Source organism: Aspergillus puulaauensis, chromosome 5 (genome assembly GCF_016861865.1).
Source record: "Aspergillus puulaauensis MK2 DNA, chromosome 5, nearly complete sequence".
Classification (NCBI taxonomy): Eukaryota; Fungi; Ascomycota; class Eurotiomycetes; order Eurotiales; family Aspergillaceae; genus Aspergillus; species Aspergillus puulaauensis.
Window position 1 is genome coordinate 852,063 of NC_054861.1, and position 27,954 is coordinate 880,016.

Genomic DNA, 27,954 nt, shown 5'->3' on the forward strand with positions numbered 1-27,954 from the left:
CTGTAGTTAGACTCTTCCATGACCTTATGACTGTAACTCCGTTGCTAGTGATCATTACGGATTGGTTTAGATTTACTCGTTCAGAATAAATCCATTTATATGTTTAATGTGTTATCATCTCTATTTCGTTTTCTTGAGACAAGTTTTATCTTATCTATAAAATTGTCATGCTGCAACCCCACCAAATCAAGTTTCTCTGGGCCGTCCGTTCAACCCTTCCAGCATCGGGACTGAGATTCACTCCCGAACCACTCCAGCACAAATTATCCTACTATTTCAGACCGAGTATCCTAAAATGGTAGCACCCAATGCTGCCGTAGCTGTTCCGAAGTTCAACATCAACCTCCTTTCCAACCTAACCCCACCGTCGCTCGAACGCACATGGCTCACAGCACCACACCCTACCCTGCCCCTCGTCGCAACTTGCAGCTCTGACAAAACAGTTCGCATCTATTCATTAACAAATTTCCGTCTCCTTTCTACTATATCCGGCGGTCATAAACGAAGCGTCCGCACTTGCGCCTGGAAGCCGAATGTGTCGGGCGAGAGCGTCATCGCGACAGGAAGTTTCGATGCAACCGTAGGAATCTGGAGGCGATGGGATAACTATGAGGAGACAGTGGCTACAGCACAAGAGAATGGTGATATCCCGCAACGAGCAAGAGAGGAAGACGGTGAGGAGCACGAGGACGAGGAATGGCGGTTTGCTGTTCTTCTCGACGGCCATGACAGCGAAGTAAAATCCGTTTCGTGGTCGGCGTCCGGGATGCTTCTTGCCACATGCTCACGAGACAAATCAATCTGGATCTGGGAGGATCTTGATGATGGGGATAACAACTTTGAAACCGTGGCTGTGATGCAGGAGCATGAGGGGGATGTCAAGTGTGTTGCTTGGCATCCCGCGGAGGAGTGCCTTGCTAGTGGGAGTTATGATGATACAATTCGAATTTGGCGGGAGGACATTGATGATTGGGGCCAGGTTGCATGTATTCGAGGCCATGGAGGGACGGTTTGGAGTGTTGACTGGGAGAGTGTTGATAATGTGCCACTTCCTTTTTCGGAGTCTGAATCAGAGGAGGAAGAGTGGAGGCAGTGGCATTCTCTTTCGGGGCCTCGCCTCGCATCTTGTTCGCATGATCAGTCTGTTCGCATTTGGCGACGTCAACCGAAGGCCCAGATGAGCGCACCCGGAGCAGACGCAATACCAAGTATTATTCGGCCATCTGGCACAGATGAAACCTGGGAAGAGGACGCCGTCCTTCCTCATTCACACGAGCTCTCCATTTATGCGGTTTCTTGGAGTCGACGAACGGGCCTGCTGGCTTCTGCCGGCGCAGATGGACGCATTGTGGTTTATGAGGAAAGATTCGCGGCTCCATCCCAGACTTATAAGCAACCCATGGATATTGATCCCAAATTCCCGAACTCTACTGACGCGGGTGATTCTCTACATCCGCCTCCGCCTACTGAATGGAAGATCGTTGGAGTCATCGATGGTGCACATGGAATTTACGAAATCAACCACGTTACATGGGCTAAACGGGCTGATCGGGGCCGAGAAGAGAATAAAGAGGAAGAGTTGCTAGTTACTACTGCCGACGACGGGAGTATCAAAGTGTGGGTGTTGACACGGTAACATTAGTATCACATCTACGCGACCACGATGCGAGCTATGCCAGATAATATTCTGTTACTTATATGTTGGGGTTAGCTAGGAGCCTATAGAGGATAAAATAAAAACACAGGAAACCAGGAAGCGAAATGTTAGTTGGGTCATAAGTTTCATATCTAATGGTTGGATTTGGGTCATTTTCTGCGGTAGGCCGTATATAGTGTTAAAAAAAAGAAGTTGAAAGAAAGAAGAAAACACTACAAGACATCCAAAATTGGTCAAAAGAACAGAAGAAAAATTATTCTACAAGATTAACTCCGGCTTGCGATGAGGACCCTTGAGCTTGCTGCTGCCCCTGTCCCTGCCCTTCGTCTCCACTGTCATCACCGACAGCGTAGTTCTCTCGATCCAAGCCAGGTGAGTGTAAGTCATCCAGTTCAGCCTCATCAAAATCGCCGGCTTCCACGTCTGTGCCGTTACTCTGCTTGTTGTGAAATCGTCCTAGGACAGATGTCGAACTTGGGGATTTGACAGAGATGCCACGATAGCCGCTGTGCCGTTGGCGGCTGCGCCATATGAAGAAGCCCCATACTAGAACCCCAATAATGACAACAACGAGTACTGCTTCGCCGGACTTGGCGTAGGCATTCCACTCAGTTTCTTTGATCTTCTGCTGTTCTTGTTCTTCGGCGGCCGTGCTGTTTGGGTGGCCACCTACAGAGGTTTGAGGGAGAGGTTCACCATCGATGCGAGAGTCTGCTGGCATGCCACCAATGCTGGCAATGTCTACGTTCATAAAGCGGTCGACCATATCCCGGGAAGGCCGAGGGAGATCGAATGGAACCATGTGACTGGCGTTGTAAAAGAGAACGTAGGTCAGGTTCCTCGCATGTTGGTAGTAACCAGCCGGCTCACCTTCAAACGTCCAATCATGTCGTGGCGCCCACACACCCGGTGAAATTTCGAAGCCAGTACCACCAGACCACTTCATATTACCAATGAGCTCCTCGGTCCCAACATGATTGCAAATGAGGTCTTTATCACCACTGAAGAGAAGAATTTTAACACCCGACTCGAGTAATCCGGGAAGCAGGTTGACTGATGGCTTGGACTTATCTGCCTGAAACGCGTTGCCCACATTGCCCTCGCATTCTTGCCACCCTGATTGTTTGCTAGGATTTATGTTCAGAGCTTGAGTTACTTCGTGGCTCTGTAGGTAAGGCAGCACATCATGCAGGTCTGGCGGCCAGTCCGCGCCACAAGAATCGGGAGCATCGCGAAGGCGGATATCGTACATGTTGTAACATTGATCATTCGAGTCGTGGGTGTTCTGGAGTAGTCCAGTCAAAACCGCTTCGCAATCACGTATGGAAACTTTGGGGTGCCCAGTTTCCATTTTCGATTTGCAGACGGAGAGTAAAACTTCGAGTTGTTTTCCGAGCTTGCTACCTTCCTGAACAAGGCCCTCTTCATAAGCATAAGTCAAGTAGGCCGGGTACTGTTCTGCTGGCGATATCCAACCATTACCGATGAGAAGACCGCGAAGATTCCAATGTGCATCCCGATCTCTGTTGATGTTTTTGTTTCGTTCTTGGATAGCTTTCGCAATGTATGGGATATATTGGCCTGCATATGATTCGCCAGCGAAATAAATCTGTCAAGCCACACAAATCAGCATAAAGTCGATCAAGGGCACTGGAATTATGTGAGGTTCATACATCATCTCGTTCGTATTCAGGAAATATGGCGAACCACTTCTCCATAAATGTAACAAATTGTACAGCCATTTCATCTAGCTCATGGAGATAGCTGTTGGTGTTGGCGAAGCTGAACCCGGTTCCAACAGGCTGGTCGACAAAGAGAAGATTCGTGAATTCGTCCCATGAGCCCTCGTTGTATTCCAAGGTGTGGTTATCCTTCAGTCGATAGGGCCCAACCTCCATAAGCGCGCCATCCATCGAGCTGCAGCCGGGTCCTCCGTTCAGCCAGATCACCGTTCGCTGACGGTTTGCGATGTGCCGATTTTGATAGTGCCAGAAAAAAAGGTTTCCGTTGGTTTCTGGGTCTACCTCTATATGTCTTAAAAGGAAGAAAGAGGTTAGTTGTGTAGATATGTGGATGGATTCGGCGAAGCTTACCCGGCATGCATCTTCAGCAGCGGGCCATCCGGGGCTCCGGGCAATGATTTCACATAGTAATCGGCTGCAGTCTGGGCTGAGATTGCTGTGGGATTAAGGAGGAGCAATAATAATGCTGAGAAATACGATGAGAACAGAGAACCACTTCCCCCCCCGGAGTGTCGGGAGAATGACCCGGGGGCCATCCTATAACTAAACGATCGCCGAAGTGAGAGTAGGTAATTAATGGAGGAGCTCGATGATTGAGCAGGACGACAAGCCTGCCAGTTGCGAGAGCGAGGTTTCAAGAACTCATTGGTTATGGTAGTCGAATGTCGCGTCGGTCCAGATTCCGCACCTAGTGAATGTCGCAAAAAACAAGTGTATAGCTTTGCTCGGAAAACAGAGGAGTAAAACAAAAATAAAGAGCGCGGTAAAACAGAGGGATTTAAAGAAAGAATCAAGAGGGGAGTATCAAGAGGGGGAGCTCTGAAGTGAGTAGGACGCACGGTGGAGGGTGTGACGATGGTGAAACTGAAAGGTAGCGTGGCCATTCGTAAGCATCTTACTGACGCTTACTATATGGAGTTCCACAGTGGGTGGCGATTATGTATTTTACCGTACGGACGGCGTCACAGCCGGGAGACCTGCCGCATTCGAAGCTCAATAAGCAAGAATCTTGAAGGCATTCATTCGTACAGACGGTGTAGTTCTTATTCTGGGTTTATTGAGCATATGCTGTCCCTATCCGTGCGGCATTCGTGCTTGTATCCGGTACCGTATACTACTAATCACCCATCCCCTTTACTCCGCGCAGAGGGCTAGAAAAGGCCCTCGATACCTTGGTCAGCATCCTTTTTTATCAGTTCTAACATTCCCTAGTAGTAGCAAGTTAGCACATTTGGCTCTTGTCCTGAGTTGGTGCGAGTGTTCAGCCTCCATTGGCTTACCTTGGGCATGATGGGCTTGCCATCGCTGTCTTTTACATAGCGAAACGGCATCTCAGTCCGCTCATGCTCATTTATCACAATTTCTGGGTAGTCAATGTATGGGATCTCCTCTAGAGGAACTGATGAAGTCAGTGTTTCTGATATGTTAATCGACATAGGGGCCGGGCGTGGTCTGTTTACCTCTGTCATGGACAACCATGCGCGTAACCCGTACAGCCGTATCAGTTGTCATCTGTACGGGTCCAAGTCGTCGTCCTTCATACCCCTTTTTCCTAAGTTCAGAGGTACGGTCTGAATTCAACTCGTCAGCGTTTAGGTGCTCCTGTTGGGATTTGAATGTAACCTACCCCGTGGAGGGTCATCACCTGTGTATGACAGCGCTTAAAGTCAGCTAGAAGAAGCCTATACATCGTGGTCTACGAGGGGGTTCGCACCCAATATTCCCCCAAAGAGGAAAACTTCAAAGTTGTCCCCATCAGCGGGACTGAGCTCAACCTTGGCAGAGGGATCCAAGAGGCAGACCTTGGATTTTCGATCCGCAAAAACCTCTTCGACACTGCGATGCTCAACTCCAAGGCCATCTGTGGCGGCTAGATCGTCTGGCATTTGCAACGAGGTAGGGACTGAGCTCAGGAGAAATTTACTGCCTGCTGAATGGGACTCTCGGGCAATACAGCCATACTCCAGGGCAGACCAGGCGCCCAGTTCGGGGTCTAGATGCTCGACCACGATGGTGACAGGCACGGTGGCAGGATTTTGGTCACTCATAATGGACCTGTAATTGTGGTCAACGGAATAGATGTAGTTGGCTGAGCAATGAGTATCTCTACCTTATTAAGTCGCAAACGGATGGGCTTTTTTGATGAGGGGTAGAAAAATTATTCTCTTCCGCAGCTAGACTCCGCTCGCTGTTGCTAGACCTAATTGAAGTTCTTTCCGTTCTCAAGTCGAGCAGCGACTTCCTGGAGTGTCTAAGATTTTATAGATTGATTGAGCCTTTGGAATAATTTTATCACTGCCCAAAGCAAAGAGCTGCGGCGATCTCGTCCATGGTTGGTGGCACACCAGTCTAAACTCAACACGGTTAGGCACTGCGTATTCTGAAGAACCGGGAGCGGGCCATTCTGGTTTATACTATCATGATGAGCCGCACTTTCAGATCGTTGAACTCCCTCCCCGGCTACAGACTACACTTGGTTTAATATGAAGAAGTTTGAATTCTTACTTTATCCAAGCTCGAGGCGTATTGTCACTTACCAGTGTCGATTCTATTTCCAGTGGGCTGCCCGTTTCAGATATCCGCGGGTCTAGCCAGATGCGGTAAGTGACTTGCCTAGTTGGGTGCTGAGTGGGAGCGTGCTATGATAATCAACCCAAGTAACTAACTAAGTAAGTTAGTTATGGGACTGGACCTTTAGACTTCCGACTATTATTATTCTCCCAAGAACTTCTTCACTCCATCCCTCGTCTATGTACGGCTGTTCTCCAATTCCAACTTTTCTCTCTGCCGTCTAGGGGTCTTTCCATCCTTTTCGACGCTCGATAATCCGCGTTATATCCCTTACGTCTCCAAACGACATCACCTTTCCCTCCCCGCCATCAGTGGGGTACTCTGACGACACCCAGCATTACCTCGTCTAACCTCCCCGCCCGACGTCTTCGTTGAGATAACTTACCGACTTCTCGCCATCATACAACTACTACCGTCTCCAGACAGCCTCGTCTCAGATTGTGATTGCTGCAGCTGTCTATTACGATGAATCCTCATCAGCAGAACAAGATTGATACTAGCGTATGTTCTCGCTGGCTGCCCACATATGTTTTACATCGAGCGGGCTCTGACCGTGATCTAGAAGTTGAGTCCCGATGAGCAGCGCCTGCTGCGCCTCTATGGAAAAATGCCCAACAAGAAAGATCTACTCCAGAACAAGCTCAAGGTAAACGGTTATCAAAGATTCAACATTGTCATTCTTCGCTAATGTACCTGAGCTACTATCTAGGAGCGAAAGTATTTTGATTCGGGGGATTATGCTCTGAGCAAAGCCGGAAAGGCCTCAGATGTCGGTGTGACCAACATCGGCTCACAACACCCAGTTCCTGAAAATATTCCTCATCTAACCGCTACATCGCCCGGTGCGAACAACCCTATGGCCGCGGGCAATAACGGTGGCAGCATTTCCGCTCAGGGTGGGCAGCATATTCCTGGCAGTATTAGCAGCCATCCTGGGTCTGTTGGCTTCCAGAGTCGGAGCCCCATTAAGGAAGGTAGCTTCCTTCAACGCGGAAGAAGCGTGGATGAGTCTGAAAACGCACCTGAAGCAACCGAAAATAAAGACCAGGATGAGGCTGTAAGCCCGCCTCCTGCTACCGAGGGCGTCCCCATTCGACGATGATAAATTCTCCAAAAACGGCCATTCTCTCGGTGTCCTATTTTATCCATTCTCTATTCCGTTATTATACCAGTGAATGATAGTACGAAAAGAGCCTGGCGCCTTGGTTTCTGCTTTCTCTTTGGTGTAATTTCGAATGTCGGGTTCCTCGTTCGAACATGTCGAGGTTTGAGGGGTCAGAAAAAAAGCAAAGGGACCGTGCGGGGCACTCCAAAACCCTTGGTCACACGAGCATCGACAGCATAGGAATTGCTTCGCCTCACCCGTTCTCTTAGGCTGAAGTCAAGAAGACTCTCCTCGCTTGCAGACGGTTGCAAGTTCCTAATTTCCTATTAGCTGGGCCCACGCATGCCTGCGCTTGTTTCTAAATGGCGCTAGATTGCGCATTATATTATTATTCCCTTTGTCATTATTCTCTTCTTTGTGTATACCGACGTGCATCACTTATTGATAACTTTTATTATCATTCATATATCTGTATTCTTGTATAACTTTTTGTCTGAGCCAGTAGTTGGCTTCAAGACGTTCCGATATTTGTATGCGATCCTAGGACGTATTTTCAAATGCTTGATATCGGGGAGGTACTTAGGGCAAGTTCCCGAATCATCACTAATTATTTATTGCTACCTTCCTGCGTATTATGTACTACAAGGTAAGTGAGTACCCCACTTGGCATTAACCGAATCCAAATGGTTGGCATCCCATTGCATATCCGTGGGTGTCTTATTATACCATTCCGCCGGCCCTGTATAAATCCCCTCCCTTTACCTGCCATCATAGCTGACGCGGTAAATAGATAAAACCATGGATGCCTCAAATAGGTTACGCAGTTCAGGAAGTATAACCGGGAAATAGAGTTTTAAGGTAAGGAGACATGGGACTGATAAGGTCAAAAATAGATTGGGGTATATTGGCCAAGGAAAAATTCCATGAAACCTAGGCGTGTCTAAATAGGAATAAATGACTGACTGTGAAAAGGGGGGAGCCTGATATCCGTTGATGAATTGCGAACGGCCAGATAGGTAGATTATGGCCTGGAGCTTGGAAGTAACAGTTAAACGGTTGTGGCATATTTGGTGGTGACATCTTGGTATAAGAAAACCTTGTTTTAAGCTATTCTGAGATGTGCCCAGATAAATGTTGTATAGTGTGTCATGGAAAGGTTGATCTTCGAGTCGGTTCAAAGCTGGGAAATGTATGGTTCGGTGTACTTTCGAGTGTAGATGAGGAAAGCAAACGAAGTCGGGGGGTCGTGAACTGGCAATCTTGGTTCCAAAATATACTTGCATCGTTTTAGTACTTCCTAGAAGCCAGCCGCCATCTCTTTGAAAAAAAGTGTGAAGACTGACACTGATTTCAATAGTGGCTGTCAAGAGGTGCTCGATTTCCCAGACCACGGTCACGGGAATCCAACCAAGCGTCTCCTTAGGATCGTACGTGCACGGCGAGAGGAGCCAGTTAGACACGACTATATCGAAACTCTAATCCCAGAGGGATTAGGCTAGCTGTCACAATTAAGTTGCAAATTTACTCGCACTTTCAGTCGGTCTTCCAATGACCAGCCAGCCCCGAGTCGAGATCATCAGAGGCTCCAAGCCATAGCTCGACAGCGTACAGGGCCAACATGCCTGCAAGATTGATCCAACGCCAAAGGTTTCCACCTCCTGCACCCTGGGTACTCCACCACTGCCCACTACCACCCATAGCTTGCGAGGTCGTTGCAAAATGTTGCATAAGAAGGCTGGTATAAACCGAAATAAGGATAGAAGGGGAGAAGTAACTGAGGAAGCCCAAAAACTGGCCAGCAGCATCGGAGTCGTCCAGCGAGGCTTCCTGAGAGAGTGCGCGAGCCCCGGATTCACGAACTGCAGGTATGATTCGGGTGGACGCATACAACACTAGGATACGGTATGTAAGCGAAATTAGGACAGACGGAGTCACTGCGCTGAAGACAGCAGTGATCATATTGAATGCGGCATGGATGATAGATGGTAGGAGGGATACGGCGTGCATTAGAGTAGTGTATGATGCCATAATGATAGGCGGAAGAGGGGGGAAATCTCCCGATTGCGCAGGTGATTGAACTGGCTGCTCCACTGGATGCGATGGCTGATAGTCCGTGAAGATCTGATAAATGCACAGCACAACGTATGCGAACAAAAGAGAGCTCTCTACCGGGTTCCCACGGCCGCTTCCAATTCCCCAAGCGCATAGTATCACGGCACACGTCACGGTCACACCTATTAAGGCGGCGTCAACATTGGATATCTCGGGAAATTGGAGAACGCGCCAAAGAAAGTATACGGAGCTTGAAATGATGGACGCTGAGAGAACAAGAAAGCCGATCTATCACAAACGAGGGTTAGTTCCCGTTCACAAGCCTTGCAAGTCTTACACTGCGAAATGAACATACCATCCAGCTATCGCTCCGACCGCCGCGATTTACAAGCCATCGGGTGATCTGCCCGGCGGCTTGGATGACCAGTAAGCTGCAAAACCCCTCTGCGAGCTGGAATACTGGAGTCGACCACCTCAAGAGTTTGTCCCAGTTCCCGATAGCCACCTCCTCCAGTAACCCGTCGCGACCAAAAATCCAGTCCTGAATAGATGAGTCTTGTGCGCGTTTCCCGCTAAAGGTCCGTTCTACCCATGAAGTAGCATTATCAGTGTCAACGGAGAAGCGGTTGAGTGACCAGATCAGGAGAATCGGAATGAGGATCCATTGCGCAGAGTTGATTAGAACAATGAGTGAGGAGCGCAGCCAGGATCGCTCGGGAGTTGTGAGTTTTAGGACGGAGAAAAGAAAGTAGAATGTCGCCAGGGAAAGTGAAAAGGCCAGACCGCATGTCTTCCCACCGACGTCAAAGGCCAGCGGAATGGAAGAAACAGTGACGGTAAGGAAGAGGGCCGAAGAAAGTATCCGAAAGAGCCACATCGGACCGGGTAGGCGGCGGCGCGAACGAGGAAGAGCGCGCCTGTTAAGGAGGAAGAAGGAAGCTGGTGGTTGTGCTCGATCGACGACGCGAGGTCGGTCTGGCAGCCTCCAGGCACTTATCGAACCTGGAGGGGAGGGGCACAGAGATTAATAGAGTCTCAGCAAGGGAGCATAAATCCGCGCAGGATGAGAGAAAGAGAACGTGAGCTAGTTTTGGGAGTTGTCGACCCTAGTTCTGTACGTTGTGGTTCTCGTGTTCCTCTACCCTGGAAGTTTTGATCTTATCTCTTAGCGGGACGGAATAATCGACCTGTTTCACGTGGCGAGTATCCGTACTGGAAATACAAATATATTTAACCTGAACCACTGAATGCGGATTGCAGATAGCAAATTGAAGTTTCTCTTCAGGGGAATAACAGAGAAGGCACCTATATGGGCAACAGAGGGAGAAGGAGAAGTTGCAATGGAAAAAGAAATAAAAGTAAAATTCCCAGGGCCTTACCGGTTCTCGCCAGTCAGGAATTCACGATGCAATCACAATACAGAAGCACTGCAGTCGCTAAAAAGCTTTGAACAAGCGGTCAACTACAGAAGAAGCTGGAATTCAAAAGACCCTGCGCTAATTCCTGAGTTCAAATTCATTTGGCGACAGTTAGCGACAGTTTTGAGTTTCTACGCCAGCCAACAATCTCGCACATGACCAAGCAAACCTGGCGAAAATAAGAGCATGCGACAGCAATCGATTTCTACAAATCAAGTTCGATACAGTCACATTGGATTGTATTTGACTGTGCGAACTGCGAACTGAAGACATCTGGCATAGACTAGCCCGTCTTGGGCTAAAGACACAAGCTAGCTCAGGGCCCTGAGCTCGTCCCTCTCCACTCTGGCTGCCTATCACTTCATTCAACCCAACATTACACGAGAATATCGAATACATTGCTGCCCAGACAGTCATCTGTCAAAAGAGACCCATCACTCGACTCCAGACTTCAAAGTCAAAGTTCTTTCAATATTGGTTTGCTGCGAAACAAAGGTATTCCACCAAGTCCTCCTGGAGATCAGATCGACATACCCCTCTAGCGGGATTATCGCCCACCTTTATCATTAGTTAGTATTGTTATATGTTTTCCAGCGAATACATCACGCGGCTTGTCCGCTATGCCTACCATAAAAAATGATGCGCAAGACTAAATAATTTATCCAAGCGTCGTAAACGCCATCCTTTAACTTCTGACCTGGGACTGTCGCTGCAATTTATGTGCATGAAGAAGTCGCACGGAACTCGTAGCAATAGGGCTGCTGACGCCACAATACTCGAATAAGGAGCTCTTGAGGTGAATGGACGTGTCGAACAGGGAGGATATCAGCCATTCTAACGCCGCAGGTTCTTTAGGGAGGAATATCTGCGGAAGCAGCCTAGACGCCTCGAATGGTGCCGCATAGAAAATGACATTAAAGCCTCTTCAGAAGCCGGTGGTGAAGTGAATCCTCCTCGACAACTCATTCCCTCATGCACGCAAATCAATGTCTGATATTGAGGGAGCTGATGTCTTCAATGCTGCCAGTGCCGTCGCCAGAAATTTGACCCCCTTTGGAATCAGGTTGGATATCTGAGGTATCCTCGCGCTCGCCAAATGCACGCTGTATGAGCTTTGCTTTGATGACCGCCCCTTTCAGACGTTCATCTACATCTGTGACAGCCTCTTCTGTGTTCTGCATGGGTAAAGAAGCTGGATCAACCAGTTCGAGAAGTGTATCGAGGTTCTTTGCGAGTCGGGAGCTGTGAGAGAATTTCGCCATCGACTTGCAAGCGACAGGTTTCAGGGAGCTCTCTTCTCCCACCTCTTCGATGCCAAAAATCAGTTCTGAGTTCGGTGAAGATGTCTTGTGTGTGTTCTGTTTGATGTCCGCAAGCCTCTGAGCCCAAACCAGCGCTTTGCCATAGAGTTTTCCCAGTTCAACGAACTTCTCAAACCCCTTCTCCACAGCAAACACACTTCCTTCAGTATACCCAGCCTCCGCGCCATCCGCAGTCCCCAGGCCGAACCCTTCTTTGTAGAAATCTTCCTCCAGGTCGAGAAGGCTTTCAAGAAGGTTGTTATCCATGTCGGCTAGTAGTTGAACCAGGCGCACCAGAGAGAGACAAGTTCCAGGTTAATGATTCCGAAATCCACTCCAGGCAGATAATTCCACAGTGGTCAGCAAGGGATAGATCAATGGACATCGGAGTTGTGGAGTTTGTTGTTCACGGCCTGCCGACGGCCGATGAATCATCCACCACCAAAAAAAAAGCTCCCCTTCCAGTCCATCTTTTGCCCCTCCACATCCCCGCCATCTCAATCACCCACCATGGCTACAGAAGCAAAAATCCTGCCCAAGAAGGGTGAGCGCAATATTCTAGTTACAAGCGCCTTGCCTTACGTCAATAACGTTCCTCACTTGGGCAACATTGTCGGCTCCGTGCTTAGTGCCGATGTTTTTGCCAGGTGAGTCATCCGCTTTGAAATAGATGAACATTGGTCAACTTTTAACTAATGCAATATTCCTAGATATCATAAGGCCTGCGGACACCCAACGCTATACATCTGCGGAACAGATGAGTATGGTACTGCAACAGAAACAAAAGCTTTGGAGGAAAAGGTGACCCCAGAGGAGCTGTGCGCAAAGTACAATAAAATCCATCAGGAAGTGTATGAATGGTTTGAGATTGGATTCGATCACTTTGGGCGCACGCCAACACAAAAACACACCGAAATTTCTCAGACTATCTTTAAGCGGCTTTATGACAATGGGTACCTTGCGGAAAAGGCCGCTGAACAACCGTTTTGCGAGACCCATGGATCCTTCTTGGCCGATCGCTATGTCGAGGGAGAATGTCCACGATGCCACTACGACGACGCTCGCGGAGATCAGTGCGATAAGTGTGGTCACCTCCTCGATCCGTTCGACCTTATCAACCCGCGGTGTAAACTCGACGGCGCCAGTCCCGTGAAGCGAAACACGAAACACATCCATCTCCTTCTAGATAAGCTTCAGCCAGCTATCGAGAAATATGTTCTTCCTGTTATGGAGAATGCTGACTGGCCGAAGAACTCCCGCAATATCACGGAAAACTGGTTGAGAGAAGGCTTGAAGGACCGTGGTATTACAAGAGATCTCAAATGGGGTGTTCCCGTCCCCTTGGATGGGTTTGACAATAAGGTGCTATATGTGTGGTTTGAAGCTTGCATTGGCTACCCATCAATTACCGCGAATTATACCCCTGACTGGGAACTTTGGTGGCGCAACCCTGAGGATGTCCAGCTTTATCAATTCTTGGGCAAAGACAACGTGCCCTTTCACAGCGTCATCTTCCCCGGATGCCAGCTGGGAACTGAGGATAAGTGGACTATGCTTCATCACCTGAATACTGCTGAGTATTTGAACTATGAAGGTGGGAAGTTCAGTAAATCCCGCGGAGTTGGTGTCTTCGGCAATAACGCCAAAGAAACTGGTGTGGCCCCAGACGTGTGGCGATACTATCTCCTGAAGAACCGCCCCGAAACAGGGGACACTCAATTCGAATGGAGATCATTTGTCGATAGCAACAACAGTGAGTTACTTGCCAAGCTAGGCAATCTAGTCAACCGAGTGATCAAGCTTGTTGCTGCGTCGTACGGCTCCACTATCCCCGAATTCACCGTCCCCGAGAGCTTCCAACCCACCTTAGATGAGGTCACGGTTCTCCTCCGACAATATATTGAAGAAATGGATGGCGTGCATCTGCGCGCAGGTGTAAATACTGCGATGAAGCTCGCCGAAGCCGGTAATGGCTTAATCCAAGCCAACCGACTAGACAACTCCCTCATCGCCAACGAACCCGAGCGCGCCGCTGCCGTTGTCGGTACCGTACTCAACCTCATCCATCTCCTCGCTAGCGTTTTCGCTCCCTACCTCCCTGCTACCTCCAAGTCCATTAACGAGCAACTGGGTGCGCCTTTCGCGCACATCCCATCCCTCGAGGACATCAAGGATGGCTGGAAGCCCGTGGCGTTAAAGCCGGGCCACAATATCGGCAAGGCACAGTACCTGTTCTCGCGTATCGACCCTAAAAAGGCCGATATGTGGCGCGAGCAGTTCGGTGGTTCTCAGGCCGACAGACAGAAGAAGGAGGAGGAAGCTGCCAAGGCCGCCGCAAAGAAGGCAGCTAAGGACGCGGCGAAGGCCAAAAAGAAGGAGAAGAGGGCCAAGGAGGCTGCTGCTGCTGCGGGTGCAGATGGTGTTGCGCCTGTTGAAGCCACAGCCAAAGGAGGTGCGGAGTCAACCGATGCCACGACGGAGGGGAAACATGATGAATCTGTCGAGAAGGTCACCGACGGTGTTGCGCAGGTTACGATCCCAACATCGTGATTGTGACCGCTGTTTACGAGATAGTTAGATGCTTTGTAGACTTTCAGATGAGATTATACCTACTATGAGCGGTAACTTTAAACAATTATGCATTCATCATTAAAACCACGTTTTCCAAGGAATGGGTTTCTATTTCTCTATTCCGTTATTCAATGTAAATGTTGCCGGCCAACGAGGATATTTCAGATTATATAAATTGCATGGCAAACTTTCATAACCCTAGAAGGGGCATTTTCAACCCGTGTTGATAAAATTGATGTCTCGCGAGACCCATCGCCTAAAGCAAATATAACAAGAAAAACGTACCCACTGGCATACTATAAACCATTTATAACGACCCCCCGTCATTCAAAGAAAGCCTATATTTTATCGACTTCGAATGGGCATTCCACAATGGAAGGACAATGCAGAAAGGCTCGCTCATGCATTACTAGAAAATATAAAACTACACATAGAAACCCACAACAGCAAGGACGTAAATAAAGAGGTCATCCGTGTCAGTCTGTCTGAAGAAGGCTTGTTTAATCCTTTAATCCGTCGTAACAATAAGATACCCAAGTACTGGTAGTTGTATATTACCTAGGTATATTCCAACACCACCTAATATTCCCACCCATTGTAGCTACGTTGACTGGATAGTCAAACTGCGCCGAGCGGGAGGGTTTTTTTTACCAACTCGATTATCGCCTCCTAGTACCTGGTCTCGGCTTCACCTCTTCTTGCCCAACGGGGTGAAGCATGACTTTATTGGGAAGTTGTGGAGTGTTCGCTGAGTATCCCTTGCTCCAGTCGTAACTCACGGCGTAAGCAAATATGTTTCCATTGCGGTTGAAAGCCGAACTAGAGATTGTCCCCCCAACACTGGGATATCCCTTTAGACGGTGCTTGGCATCTTTATCCCAGAAGTGGAAAGTCCCGTCACTACCGGATGTACTGAAAGTGCCGTGAACTGGATGGAAGGAAATGGCATTGACGGAGTAGATATTGTTGACATCGCGTTGGTTGGGAGGCGTTTCACGGTGGCACTTGAAACTGAAGTTCGAGTGCGAATCCTTATCCTCGACGTACTGGATAGCACAGCGGCCCTCAATACTCCCGACGGCAAAGCCACTTGCGTCTGCAAAACAGCTGACCACTCGTGTTTGCCATTTTAGAGGAGACTGCATGGTTTTATAGAACTTTGTCGGGTTATTTAGATCGACGATGTTGATGTACCGGTCTGCCGTTCCGATAACTAGTAATTTGTCTTTGACGTCCATGGTGTAAACACGTTCCTGGCACTCCAATGATGCGATAGGCGTCGATTGCCGCAGATCCCAGTATTTGACTTGTTTGTCCCAGGAACCAGTCACGAGGAGGGGGTTGCCACCAGCCGGATTCGGAAACATGTGGCAGCATCTGATCGGGGCGTCATGGGCGGCGACCTGGATAGGTGTGGTGGCATTGGCTGCAAGATCGAGCATGCGAGCCGCCTTGTCTGCACCTGCACCAACGACTTTTGTGCCATCCTAATGAAATAAGCATTGTAAGCGGCGGGAAAATACAACGACATCACGCAAGCTCTTGAAACTTACAGGTGACCAGCAGCAGTTCAGAACTGGAGCTTCATGCTCGAAAAGTGCCTTGCCCTCGCTCTGACCTTGATCGTTGATCTCGTATATGCGGACTTTCTTATCCCATGATGCTACAGCTAAGTGATCGCTTGCAGGTGAAAAGCGAAGATCTGAAATGCTATCCTCGGGGGGAGAATTAAGGGCGACGTCTTTTGAAATGTCCCCAGTGGTGTTACTTGCAGCTGTTGTGGTAGTGGCCGCAGCGCCAAAAAGGCCCGACATTTGAACAACTTTTTTTCGAATCTGAGTTGAAATCTCAATGCGGTGGGGTAGGATATGCGATTGTAAAGTGTGGTCAACTAGTATCAAGAGCGCATATACGAACAGATAGGATGACGGGGATGCGAGAGGATTGCTCGTTCGGTAGGTTGTTGGGAAAGATGCTGGGCAGGACAAGAAAGAAGGACCGCTATGCAAAGCGCGCTTGGGAACCGATAGTACCGCAACCTCAGCCTTCAGGCCGTAACGCTCACCGCTTCAAAACAAACAAGGCAAACAGAACAAACATCATAAACAGAAGGAGCCCCGTTCGCCACAGCAATAACTTCCATATTCACATTGATTTTGTTTGATGTGACAGCATGGTCTCAGGAATGAAATTACTTGAAGGACAGACTTGTAAATGGCTAGAATATCTTGTTTACTGGCTCCACGTGAGATCGGAACCAATCTTGTTCACAGTTCAACACTCAGAAAAAGATAGCTGTAGGGAACCTGTTGAGTGGTGTCGTCAACACGGGTGACTTCCTACCATCGAACGCTCTTAGTGGGCAGGGGATACAGGTTACGGCGGATACCAGAAGCTCAGCGTTGCGATTCCTGAATGGTCGTGGTAGCGTAAAAAATGGATGCTGGCGGGCGCGGACCAAGTGGAGCGGGTGGAAATGCGGGGTGCAGCCTTAGCTTTAGTGGGCCCCCCTCCCTAAAGAGCTCTCGACGTCAGGCTCTCGCGTGATCCGATTCTCCCGAAGAGTACTTTGTAGCTACTCTACGGCGTAGTCGATCCTCGATGCGCGAGGGGAAATAAGGGCTTCAATGGGGCCCATTTCACTCTCTCAGTGGAATGAGCGAGGCATTGCTCGGTGGGATGATGCGGAACACGCCCGACATGGATTGAACCATCGCCTGATGTATCTGCGACAGGTGCGGAGATCCTTTCAATTCACCACTTAGTAAGTAGTCTTAAAATCGTACGATATCCTCTCGAAGCTGTCACTTGAGGGGTTATGTGAAGGGTTCTTCGACATGGCAATGCTTCACTCAAGACAGTTGGCATTGCTCCAAGTATACTGCGACTGATCCATCACTGATACGATCTTCCATTAACATGCTTCGGCCACATGAATAGTCAGCCCAGCCTGACCATGCAAGGCCTTGCCGGAAGCAGGAAGTAGTTTCATCATTCACCCACGCTCCATATCCATCACACTGCATGTTTAGCCTGCCATCCAATATCCTTTCACATCGTCCCATACTCATTGCCACAGCTTACTTTGAATCTCTCCATTTAGTCTCTGGTCCCACTTGACGTAGAACAACCAACCTTTAGAAACATCGCGTTGTACGAAGTACTACACGCATGCTTCGTCCTCCGTCTTCTAAGGCGTCTTTTACCATCGCCCGTCTATCTTTTCTGTATCTTCAATTTAGCTAGCTCAGTGTCAATGTCTGCGTAGTAGAGTGTTCTAGGCCATTCAAAAATCCAGGAATCGGCAAATGCCGTTGGACATCCGATGTAGAAGTGATCATGTACGTGGGAGGATGCTCCTCCCTTTGGCTCTCCAGCTGGAGGTCACCTGCTTTTCCCCTCTTTCTCCTTCCCCCGTCGTCTTCCACTCCTCCTCTTCCCTTTTCTTTCCGCTTCCCTCTTCTTTCCCTCTTCTTCTGCTTTTATCCCATCTGAATCTCAATCTTCAGCCGTCCGTATCCAACTGACTGGTAAGCTCAACCTTGTTCCTGCATTTCCCGCATCGACCACCCTCCTTTCCCACCTATGTAGTCATTCCCCTTCATACCCATATCCGGGGGTGTGTCATCTATTGTCAACTGTCATCTGTGTTTACCATTCCCTGTGTCTTTCTTCCTGTGTAGTAATTTCAGGGGCGAGATAAGGTTCTAATATCTTCCCTGGGACCTAGATCTCTATTTAACCAACCTCACATTTTATCCTATATCGCAGCCATGTCTGTTGCCGAGCACCCCGAGCTCACCAAGGTCGATTCCGCCGTTGCTGGCTTGACGATATCACCTAAGGACGAGAAGGCACCTGATAATGCCGACAAGAAGTCTCACAGGCGTACCTCATCTCAGGCCGAAGGCATCTACAACATCAAGGAACTAGGTAACTTTCTCATGAACCTCATTAACTAACACTTAGCTTGCTAAAATATGCCTGCCACGTAGAGGAGAAAGGAATTGAAATCACTCTGCCTATTGAAACACAGAAGACTGGATGGTACGCTTTCAGCTCCCTATTTGTTCTATCCTATTAACTCTTCACAGGAAGCTAAACACTTCACCATCAACAGTCGAGGACCGAGACATCCTCAAACTTCATCTCGTAAATCCGCCGGTGAAGAAGATTGACCTCCATTTCCCCTTGGGGTTAGAGGTAACGGCCCGTAACATGAAGGGTGTCACAATCAAGGATGCGCTGGACGCAATTTACAAGCAATTCAAGAAGAAGGTACCTATACTCAATCTATTCTATATTGGTAATTTGATCCTAACATACTTTACTCATAGGCTGATGATGAGCTGGACAAACCCTACCTTGCTGGCTTCGAATGGGACAAGGAAGAGTGCTGGACACGTCTCGTTGTTCACCAGACCAAGCAGGGTCCACCCCCAGTCACACCAGGCAAGAAGTCAAAGAAGAAGTCAAAGGAGGAAGCATAGGGTGGCTGTACATTTGCCACATTACCCGCTTCAGTAGTTGCGGTGTTGTCTCTCCTTGCTAATATCACTTCATGGATCTTCATGATTTGATATACTTCGTCTCTCGTCCTGCTTCGTCTGAGCATTGGTTTTCAATGGTTCGAGGCTTTAGAAGCTTCGTGTCAAGAGTACAGACATGTGTTTATCTTTGTGATTTGGTCTTTGTTGTCTTTAAATATCAGCTCTAGTCCACTGATTCCCTCGGGGCAGTGCGTGCTTGCAGAGCCGGCTTGAATTGAATAGCCAGGTCTCTTTCACTCTCTTTCAATTCCAATAATACAACTGTGTTGAACAATGAGGGGGCTACAGGCATTTGAGAAGGAAACATCTAGTAGATGTTAAAATTCGTTCGCGACTGCGAGATTGGATCCCTCTGGACTGCACGTAATATACCTTATCGAAGTCCATGGGTGCGGCCATTGCCAACTATGAGGGATCCTTACCCACTTCTATGATCTACACTTTAGGTCTATGTTGTATCTGTCCAAGGTAAGTATGACCGTCTCCAAATAATTACCTTGGTTGTCCTGCACGTCCTTGTAAAGTAAGAAAAAAAGAGAAACGGCTTATACTTTGGCAATGCTCCACATTTTGATTGTGATAGCAGAAATATATATTGACATTGAATGTTCACTCCAACTCGGATAAAAGAACGCCACAGCAGATATAGATAGACGAACACCCTATCTTTACACACATTTCTGCCCACACCCTACTGCGCTTTCCCGGGATCCTCTTCAAACCCAAACCATTATCGACACACCCCAGCCGATCACCATGTTCGTGGCGTGCAATTGCCAGTTGGTACACCCATGCACGGTGCATATTTCCGAGTCAATGAACAGAGTATGTGTATGACTTTTAATGTGATCCGTCGATGAAGCACCCGAAAAACAAAAACAAAAAGAGAATCAATCTTGGCCATACTTATTTTATTGAGTTATACAGCCTCACGGGGTCCGGATTACATTCTATGTTCAATTTGCGTAAAGATTGGCCTTGAGGAAGAAGAAACGGCAGATACAACAAGTATAAAGACCGGGTACGAGTACTATCTATCTATCGTGTCTATATCAGCCCTATCTAAGCATTCTACAGCCGGAATGGATGTGTCCTCCTCTCCTAAGTTCTTCTAAAATACACCGCTACTAATCTTAGGGCGGGGAAAGCATAAGGAACGAAAGGCGGGAATCAGAGACATTATATAGTATGTGAATCGCTAGCCAAGCATCATGCAGTCTATGACAACGGACTGCAATCAGCCTCTGCCTTTCATATTCTAAATATACAGATACAGGAATGTGGGGGGTTCGTTTCCATCATAAGCCATGCGAGTCATTATCGTCTAATATTCACGTGCCGTGTGTAATGTGTTTTTCACGGTCGAATTCGCCCAGTGGCTTTGTCGCCGCCGAACAAGACCAAGACGATCTCGTCTAAAAGTGTGAAGATCAAATGCGCGTTCAATCGCTTGTTATTCAGTGTTGCGAAGATTCTCCTCGCCGCGGCCTGGGCATTTGCGCGGCCGACTACATTGCCCGCTAAATCTGGTACAAGTGTTGCAAGGACTAGACTAGCTTCTGTCCGGCTCTTGAGACGCTCCGAGGCCGTGCGGACCTTATTCTGGCGGAAAGCCCCACCAGGCCAGAGTGTGTCCTTTGCCAGAGCTAGGTAGCGTAGGAGATGTTCGTCTTGGACTAAAGAGCGCGCGCCCTCGCGGACTTTACGCTCAATTGTACCGCCGAGAAGCTGGTGGAGCACGACCACGACTGCACGGCCACGGAGCCAATTATTGCCCTTGTTGAGCTCGAAGGTTTCTAGAAAGAGGTCGCAGATGGGCTTAATAAAAGGCTCCAGTTCGCGATCTTCAAAGGCATTTAGCTCGGCCTCAGCTTCGGCGGTCGTCACGGCATCTTCAGTCGCAAGGCCAGAGTTAGCCGCCGTTGTTACAACGGTAGATGGTTGTTGTTGTTGTTGACTGGTGGCGGCAGAAATGAGATTTTGTCCAGCAATTGAGAGTTGGTCGAGGACGCCGAAATTCCCGAGGAAATCATCCATTCCGTCGGCAACAGAGTTGTATATACGGGTCACTAGGTCCTTTGTCTCCCCATCTGGCGGTGCCTCGTTGCGTGGGATGATGGCTCGCTGAGAGAGAAAGGCGCGTAAGTCACGACTCCTACATACTTCTGGAAGAAGCAATAACTTCTGAAGATACGCCTCGAGAGCCAAGCGTCGTTTTTGTAAAAATTCCTTTTGAAGCTTCATGACCATTCGCCGCCGGGGAAACTCTAGCTGGCGCACAGATGGGTATTGTATGCGTAATTGATGGTGAAGTCCGTGAAACTCGCTATATCTGCGTGCGACTGCCCAGGATGCCGCTGGCATTTGCTCCCCAGCATTTCTTTGTACTTCAACAACATCTGCAGAGGTCAGTCATGGAATTCAACCAGGGTGGTGCCGAGCATACACAAAGCAAATTCTCGACCATCCTCTTCTTTTCCCACTACAATGGACTTGATTCGGATGCTCGACCGGCCATACAGGCTATTGTCACTCTCCTGGATCATATACTGTTGTCGTTGCATATCTTTGCGGTGAAGCTCTCGTTGAATGCTTGTCTTAGATTTTCGTAGAATCCGTAACTCCGCTGTATTGTTCGTGAGTTCGGCCTTTCGAGTTAAGGTGTCGACCACCGCCTCTTGCGACCCGAGTTTCTCAATGTCTGTCGTGAGCGCTTGAATTGCTTCCGTCAATCCTAGATCACCTGGTGCTGCTTCATGAACCTCGTCCGCAGAATCTCTGGCGTCCGCGCCTTCTGGCTCTTCGTATTCATCCTCAAGGTACTTTTGCTGCTCAGGAAAAAGGTCGTCATCAAACACTCCGCGGCGTGATGTCCCATCCAAAAGCCCCAAGGAGGCGATGCTGGGCTTCAATCTATCGTCCCCTCGACCATCCGCTGTAGGAATGTCAATCGAACTGCGAGGCGATTTTTGGTTCGGATCATTGGAAGGTAATTCTTCTAGTTTCCCATGTTTAGGCTCATTCGTGATAATGTCATTCAGAGCCGCCTCCATGTTTTCAATTATTCTGTTTTCATTGTTCTCAGAATCGCCGTGTGGAATGTTTTGATTAAGGCTCTGGGTGGACATGGCAAGCGGATCTGTATCGTAGTCATCGTCGAACAGTGGCGCTGAACGCTCAGAGTCTATTGACCGCCTCACTGGCTCTTCGTCGTCAAAGAGTTTCCCTAAGCTGGGTACGTCATTCGATGAAATAGCAGCTCTTCGTAGATCCCTTTTCGGCTTGGAACCCGGATGTGACGTTGTGCGGTTTATCAATGGGGGAAGAGGGCGTCTTTCCCGAATCTCGAGGGTACCCACAGGGGTTTGTTGAGATGACAGGGACGGCACAGCGACGCCGCTACTATGTGAGCCGTCATCGAGCGCTAGATATTTATAGTATAGGTCTGACTGCTTGAACTTCGGGTAATAAGCATCTTGCAACCCTTCCAGCACAGCAGACTGGGTGGTCAATATCACCATGCGAGCTTTACGATATTGTTCGGAGGTGGCGCGCTTTCCTGCACTTAGAAAGGCTTTCACAATTTGACGAGATTCTTCTGTCACCTTCAGTTCAGGTTTTGTCAGGTATGTCTCGCTAATTAGGGCCATGTCATTCCTGTCCGAGGTCGTCCATGTTTTAGAGCTGGGCGATGACTCGTCGCCGAAGTCGTCCTCAAGGGGGTTACGAAACCCGTCAACCACGATCCAGAATTGCACCAGAGACATGAGATGTTGACGATCCATGAACTCCATAAAATATGATAGGCCCGATGCGTCATGCATCACATCAACCAGAGACGCTTCCTGGGCCGCTGATGAGCTCTTGCGTCGGAAATGTGAAACTGCAGCAGCGGCATGAGACGACTGGTCATTAGGAGTAGAAAGTTTGGCCACCTTCTGATCCAGAACCCTTTTTCCAGTTTCGAGTCGCCGAAGGTAGACTGGGTCTTGCCCTTCAACCATCAACTCTCGTTTCAACTGACTGGCTACAAGAGCTCTGAATCGCCGGGCGTCGGACAGGTTACTGCAGCGTCGAATAGTTCGGACAAACCGCTCAAAGGCTCGCTCGGAATCGTTTGGCGAGAGACGCGGGAAAGGATGACCGCGTTTCGATTTGGGAGCGGGGGATGCATGTTCGTCCAAGGCAGCCCGGAGCTTGCGTACAGTTTTCCGATCCTGAAGAGCAGTTCGACCATAAGCTTCCATCAGTTGATTCCACGTATCCGGATCCGAGATCGCCGATACAAGTGGAAAGAGGATAGCGCAAGAAACAACTTCCCTAACGAGTACCGAGACGATGCGGCTACTAAGGACACTCTCTGGGAACAATTGGGGCAGTAATCCAACGGTTAGTTTGCGCAAATAATCTTGTTCCACTATTTTTTGGTCGGATAAAGAAAGGACTGCGGCCGGGTGTAAATGGCCATCACGGTATTTGCTTGCGATAGCAAGATCCAACTCTTCAGATTCAGTGACATTGCGAGTCAAGTTCTTTCCTCGTACAGATCGCTCCGCAATATCGAACTCCTTCAGATGTGTAGTAAAGATAGGAAATATTCGAGAGACGATAAGGGATACAATATCCTCTGCCAGTAGCCGATCGCGCAGGTTCCCAATTGCTGTCCGTATCACTTTGTCCACCTCATTAGGGAAAGTGGGGTTCGGGCTGATTCCGCGGTGCCATGACGAGACGAAGTCGCGAGATATAAGCGAGAGCATCTCATCGATGCTTTCGGACACAATGAACGACTGTGGATATAGTGACTCCGCATGATACTTGGAGTGCTTCTGTAACCCTTGGACCTCCTTCTGCCAATGCCGGCGTGCGACGAATGCGACGGGTAGGTTCTTAGACTGGCTGGTTTTGGACGAAGTCGAGTTTCGCGAAGTGAGGAGTACAACGCCGAAGATAGCGGCAGACGAGAGGAAGGCCCCCAGAACTAAGGCATATCCAAGATACCTAAGAACAGGGAGCCAGTGAACAGCGAAACCCCAAGCGACAAAACCACCAAAGCCCGCTAGGACGTATTCGCGATATTTCACGACCATTTTCATCACACCAGTTGCACGGCAGCTGGGTCTCTTATCATGGCGGTCAAGAGGGCAAATGTGAAACTATAAGGGAATGCATTGCCAACAAGATGACTGATATGGAAAGTGTCTGGGTCTATCAAAGGATGGCAGTTGGAAGCTAATATCAAGGCGGAGAAGCAGAAGGCAGGCGGTGAGGACCCCTGATTTATAGCAGGGCGAAGACGTCACTTGTCAACACCTTCGCCCCCCAATTCTCCGCTTGACGTCCTCCCTCCTCTGCCCTCCCTTCTCTCCTTTGTGTTTTCTTTCCTCAGTCTTCCAGCTGCTAGCCCCGACATCCACAAATATGTCGACTCTCTCCGACTTTGTCGACTTCTCTCAGGGCACGCTAAAATGTACGTTTCCCTGATTTATTCACGTCCAGCGCTTTTTTCAATTGTTGATCTTCTAGATGCTGCGCTGTCCATTGCATTCAACCCCATATTTTGGAAGTAAGTATTCTTATCAGCAAACTGCAATGCTGATTCGCAATCGATTTGCACAATGTTGTGCAGTCCGGTTTCACTGCTAACCTCGGCCGCCTCGGCGGACTCCAGTATCGTTGCCCGTGCCGGTAGTTTTCTATCCCTCCAACACCCCAAATGCGACAATCTGGCGGGCACCTTCTAATACTATCCGTAGAGTATCGAAGCCACTACTTGACTCGTATCTTTGGTAGCCCATACTATGGCTGCTACTTCCTCGCCGCCACCATCTTCTCCCTAGGAATCCTACGCGACCACGTCTACCAATTGGCCCTGGAAGACCAGCCATACTATGCCCCAGCGCATCAACCCATCCTCGGCGGCACTCTTTTTGCTGTGGGCTCTGTCCTCGTTCTGTCAAGCATGTATGCACTTGGCGTCACTGGTACCTATCTCGGAGATTACTTTGGTATCCTAATGGATGCACCCGTGACGGGCTTCCCTTTCAACGTTACCGGCTCTCCAATGTACTGGGGAAGTACTCTGAACTTTCTGGGCGTTGCGCTCTACAATGGCAAGGTTGCGGGTATTTTGCTTACGGCCTTTGTCTTTGTTTTGTATTGGTTTGCCTTGAAGTGGGAGGAGTAAGTCCCTCTCCCCCTTCACGATTTTCAGCGTGATCGAGTTGGTGCATCTAATCACGCAACATGTAGCCCTTTCACCGCGGAAATCTACGCTAAGCGCGAGCGCGAGCGCGCAAGGTCGAAGCGAGGCGGCAAGAGCCAGTAAATTGCCTAGCCATTGCTCGGTGAGTCGCGACAAACTTAGAAGCAGAGAACATACAAGTTCAACGAAGGATAGAAGAGGTCGATGTTGAGATTAAGACTTGAGCATTCAACATTCATAAAGACGAAACGGGGAGAATAATCGACTCGGCATGACGGCGAAGGCCACGTGCAGGACAAAAAAGATGGCCCGAATCTGGGTTGATGGGAGACCTCTAGCTCTTGGAAACAGAACAAGGCGAGAACAAAAAGGCAGAGTGGTATTCAACATTGTATCGAGAGGATGATAAGGGAGCATAATTGGAATGTGAAATGCGCTTAAAGATATTTTAAACCCGTATATACTTAGATTGCAGGTTTTTCAATGCATATAGAAAATAGGCTCAAAAAGCAAAGTGATTTTATGGTTATTTTGTTTGATGATTACAGATCAATGGTGTTGCCACCTAGTATGGTATCATGCATATCATTCTTAAAGCATCCCAAAAACTCCCAAATAAGCCATTCCCACGAATGTTCGGCATATCGACGGTATGTATAAAGGCCGTCCGAGTGAAGGCCCGGAGAGGGTATAAACCATTTGACGTGGCAGCCACCCACGTCTTAGCCAAAACAAGGCCCGAGAGTAAAATACCCGCCAACTCCACGCTATGAAATCTATGTATAACGATGCAGCACATATGGATGAGAGGAGGAAAAGGGCCGGAGATTGAGTACGGATGACCCATCTTAGGCACGACGACCCCTGCCCCTCTTATTCGATCGGCTTTCCTCAACCGGTTCGATGTCGTCTTCGTCCGCACCCTTCTTTAAGTCCTCCCCTTCAGCAAGACCCCACTTCTCACGGTCATACCAATCTTCCCCATCGCTCAACTCACCGACATGCCCCTCCGCTTTGCACCATTCAAAAACGTCCTCTTTCATCCGGCAAGCCCGTAGAAGAGTCTCAAGCATGTGCTCGAAACCGCGCACTGTCTCTTCCTGTTTCTGGACATATGACCAGAGAAGTCGGCGGGTATCCTCGGCCTCATTGGGAGGTAGGCCAAAATTGGCGTCTGGGCGAACTGATTCGGGCACGAGATACAAGGGGTGAGGTGTAGGGAGCGAGCTAAGTGTATCGCTAGAAGCGGATGGGGAAGCACGCTCGGAATCAGGATCTTGCTGCGGTTGGCCTGCGTTGGTCTGAGCTCTGGTTGTCATACGTCTTGGGGGCTCCGGGGACGATCCATTTTCCATCTCAACATCCTCGTCTATCCCATCTCCCATATCATCATTATTTTGACGCTCTAGGTCGGCGCCATCGTCCCTTTTCGTCTCTTTATCAACAGTCCCATCCATACCTCGAATCCGATCCTGATCGCCAGGCAATTCATCTGTTTTGTCGCCATTTAATTTGGCTACACCGTCTCGAGATTCTGAATGTTGCGGAAGGTCGCCCACAACTGTATCGACTTCTTCAAATTTTGGCTCTTTCGCGTGATTGGTATCCAGAATACGAGACTCTTTTTCTGATACCTCAGTTGGCTCAGCCGCCATTTCAACATCGTTATCTGCGTCTTCGGGTTTGTCACTGTGATGTGGTAGTGATTCGACTTCTTTTGGGGAGGCTGCAGATGACGATGGATTTTGGGCACTGTCCCTCGAGTTATTAGGTTCATTTTGTTCCGAGACATTGACCCCATTGGTCTCGTATTCTGATAGAGGGGAATTGTGCTCTGTGCCAGCTATTTGGGGTTCAAAAATCAACCTGTCTTCGGGCGTCTCGAATAAGCCACACGGTGCCCAGCGTCCATCGCCAAGGAATTGCCGATGTAAATTCCTGGCCCGCCATAACAAAGCCCGTTCCTGGCGCAACTTGGTCTCAATCGCCCGTGTCATGTGTAGAAGAGCCTTAGAAGTATATGCGTGCGATAACGAAGGGTGAGAAGGAAGTTCGGATGGATGTTTCAACGGGCATAGAAAATCTAGACAACCGAGGTTGGTAAAGTCAACCAATCATGCAATAAGAGCATGTGCCTAATTGGATCAAGAGCTTTCACTTACGTTCCAGTGCGATCTCAGAGAACGGATTTTCTTCCGCCACAGCTGCATCTGCTTCTGAGTCTTCATCATCGTCATCAAGCTCGTCGCCTTCCGAGTCGTAGCGCACAGGATTATGTTGGAGGATATAACGTGTATACCCGGCATGTTCAATTTTCTGCATCCAAGTTTCAACGGCAATCAGCCATCTGCAATTCAGGCTCAGCGCCTTTGGCCCGTGCAATCCGACAAGACTGGCACAGGCATCCGGCGATATAAGCTAAGAAGCAGAAAATACCTGTTTATACAGATCCTCAGGGTTTACATAGCCCATAGCACCCTCTTTCACATATCTTGCATTCGCCTGGAGCTTGTTGCCTCTATTCGTGGGTTGCATGATTGGATCATCGGGACCCGTATCTGAGGAAGCACAGGTCAGAGAAAGCTCTCGGGAATAACGAAAATTTTTAGGGACTGGAGATTTGGACATACCATCATTTTCATTGCGAAGGGCCCGTTTCATCCCCACTATGGTATCGGCGATTAGGGCCGCTTGCGCTGCCATGACTCTGTTTTGAACGAAGGCTATGGAACAGGAGTGGAGTGTACGCGCTGAGGTTGAAAAACCCGAGATTTGGGAATTT

The 27,954-nt window shown here is 48.9% G+C and overlaps 12 protein-coding genes across 12 annotated transcripts; 5 read left to right on the forward strand and 7 right to left on the reverse strand.

The window, feature by feature from the left end:
- Window positions 1-295: 295 nt before the first annotated feature.
- Window positions 296-1,636, forward strand: cia1 (iron-sulfur cluster assembly protein CIA1; the record flags this gene model as incomplete). The annotated part of the gene is made up of 1 exon (XM_041705301.1): window positions 296-1,636. The coding sequence occupies one exon, from the start codon at window positions 296-298 to the stop codon at window positions 1,634-1,636; it is 1,341 nt and encodes a 446-aa protein (XP_041557800.1).
- A 274-nt stretch (window positions 1,637-1,910) lies between these two features.
- Window positions 1,911-3,761, reverse strand: kexA (serine-type carboxypeptidase kexA; the record flags this gene model as incomplete). Its single annotated transcript, XM_041705302.1, has 3 exons — window positions 1,911-3,266; window positions 3,331-3,691; window positions 3,751-3,761. 3 exons carry the CDS (start codon window positions 3,759-3,761, stop codon window positions 1,911-1,913), a joined length of 1,728 nt encoding a protein of 575 aa, XP_041557801.1.
- A 789-nt stretch (window positions 3,762-4,550) lies between these two features.
- On the reverse strand, window positions 4,551-5,447 carry APUU_50319A (SAM-dependent methyltransferase; the record flags this gene model as incomplete). The annotated part of the gene is made up of 5 exons (XM_041705303.1): window positions 4,551-4,607; window positions 4,680-4,798; window positions 4,860-4,970; window positions 5,027-5,044; window positions 5,114-5,447. The coding sequence occupies 5 exons, from the start codon at window positions 5,445-5,447 to the stop codon at window positions 4,551-4,553; spliced, it is 639 nt and encodes a 212-aa protein (XP_041557802.1).
- Window positions 5,448-6,435: 988 nt separating this feature from the next.
- Window positions 6,436-7,072, forward strand: APUU_50320S (endosulfine family protein; the record flags this gene model as incomplete). The annotated part of the gene is made up of 3 exons (XM_041705304.1): window positions 6,436-6,471; window positions 6,533-6,616; window positions 6,680-7,072. 3 exons carry the CDS (start codon window positions 6,436-6,438, stop codon window positions 7,070-7,072), a joined length of 513 nt encoding a protein of 170 aa, XP_041557803.1.
- A 1,536-nt stretch (window positions 7,073-8,608) lies between these two features.
- On the reverse strand, window positions 8,609-10,004 carry APUU_50321A (ICE2 family protein; the record flags this gene model as incomplete). Its single annotated transcript, XM_041705305.1, has 2 exons — window positions 8,609-9,415; window positions 9,483-10,004. The coding sequence occupies 2 exons, from the start codon at window positions 10,002-10,004 to the stop codon at window positions 8,609-8,611; spliced, it is 1,329 nt and encodes a 442-aa protein (XP_041557804.1).
- Window positions 10,005-11,528: 1,524 nt separating this feature from the next.
- APUU_50322A (Yae1 family protein) lies at window positions 11,529-12,113 on the reverse strand (the record flags this gene model as incomplete). The annotated part of the gene is made up of 1 exon (XM_041705306.1): window positions 11,529-12,113. The coding sequence occupies one exon, from the start codon at window positions 12,111-12,113 to the stop codon at window positions 11,529-11,531; it is 585 nt and encodes a 194-aa protein (XP_041557805.1).
- Window positions 12,114-12,272: 159 nt separating this feature from the next.
- Window positions 12,273-14,396, forward strand: APUU_50323S (methionine--tRNA ligase MES1; the record flags this gene model as incomplete). Its single annotated transcript, XM_041705308.1, has 2 exons — window positions 12,273-12,493; window positions 12,557-14,396. The coding sequence occupies 2 exons, from the start codon at window positions 12,273-12,275 to the stop codon at window positions 14,394-14,396; spliced, it is 2,061 nt and encodes a 686-aa protein (XP_041557806.1).
- Window positions 14,397-15,076: 680 nt separating this feature from the next.
- Window positions 15,077-16,231, reverse strand: sonA (putative nuclear pore complex protein (SonA); the record flags this gene model as incomplete). The annotated part of the gene is made up of 2 exons (XM_041705309.1): window positions 15,077-15,904; window positions 15,971-16,231. 2 exons carry the CDS (start codon window positions 16,229-16,231, stop codon window positions 15,077-15,079), a joined length of 1,089 nt encoding a protein of 362 aa, XP_041557807.1.
- Window positions 16,232-18,190: 1,959 nt separating this feature from the next.
- APUU_50325S (uncharacterized protein) lies at window positions 18,191-18,907 on the forward strand (the record flags this gene model as incomplete). Its single annotated transcript, XM_041705310.1, has 4 exons — window positions 18,191-18,350; window positions 18,413-18,464; window positions 18,512-18,695; window positions 18,755-18,907. 4 exons carry the CDS (start codon window positions 18,191-18,193, stop codon window positions 18,905-18,907), a joined length of 549 nt encoding a protein of 182 aa, XP_041557808.1.
- Window positions 18,908-20,323: 1,416 nt separating this feature from the next.
- On the reverse strand, window positions 20,324-24,063 carry rgsC (putative intermediate filament protein (Mdm1); the record flags this gene model as incomplete). Its single annotated transcript, XM_041705311.1, has 2 exons — window positions 20,324-21,366; window positions 21,414-24,063. The coding sequence occupies 2 exons, from the start codon at window positions 24,061-24,063 to the stop codon at window positions 20,324-20,326; spliced, it is 3,693 nt and encodes a 1,230-aa protein (XP_041557809.1).
- Window positions 24,064-24,388: 325 nt separating this feature from the next.
- Window positions 24,389-25,295, forward strand: OPI3 (bifunctional phosphatidyl-N-methylethanolamine N-methyltransferase/phosphatidyl-N-dimethylethanolamine N-methyltransferase; the record flags this gene model as incomplete). Its single annotated transcript, XM_041705312.1, has 5 exons — window positions 24,389-24,437; window positions 24,494-24,533; window positions 24,639-24,655; window positions 24,724-25,150; window positions 25,220-25,295. The coding sequence occupies 5 exons, from the start codon at window positions 24,389-24,391 to the stop codon at window positions 25,293-25,295; spliced, it is 609 nt and encodes a 202-aa protein (XP_041557810.1).
- Window positions 25,296-26,020: 725 nt separating this feature from the next.
- APUU_50328A (RXT2 domain-containing protein) lies at window positions 26,021-27,875 on the reverse strand (the record flags this gene model as incomplete). The annotated part of the gene is made up of 4 exons (XM_041705313.1): window positions 26,021-27,255; window positions 27,335-27,488; window positions 27,609-27,730; window positions 27,803-27,875. 4 exons carry the CDS (start codon window positions 27,873-27,875, stop codon window positions 26,021-26,023), a joined length of 1,584 nt encoding a protein of 527 aa, XP_041557811.1.
- Window positions 27,876-27,954: the final 79 nt, after the last annotated feature.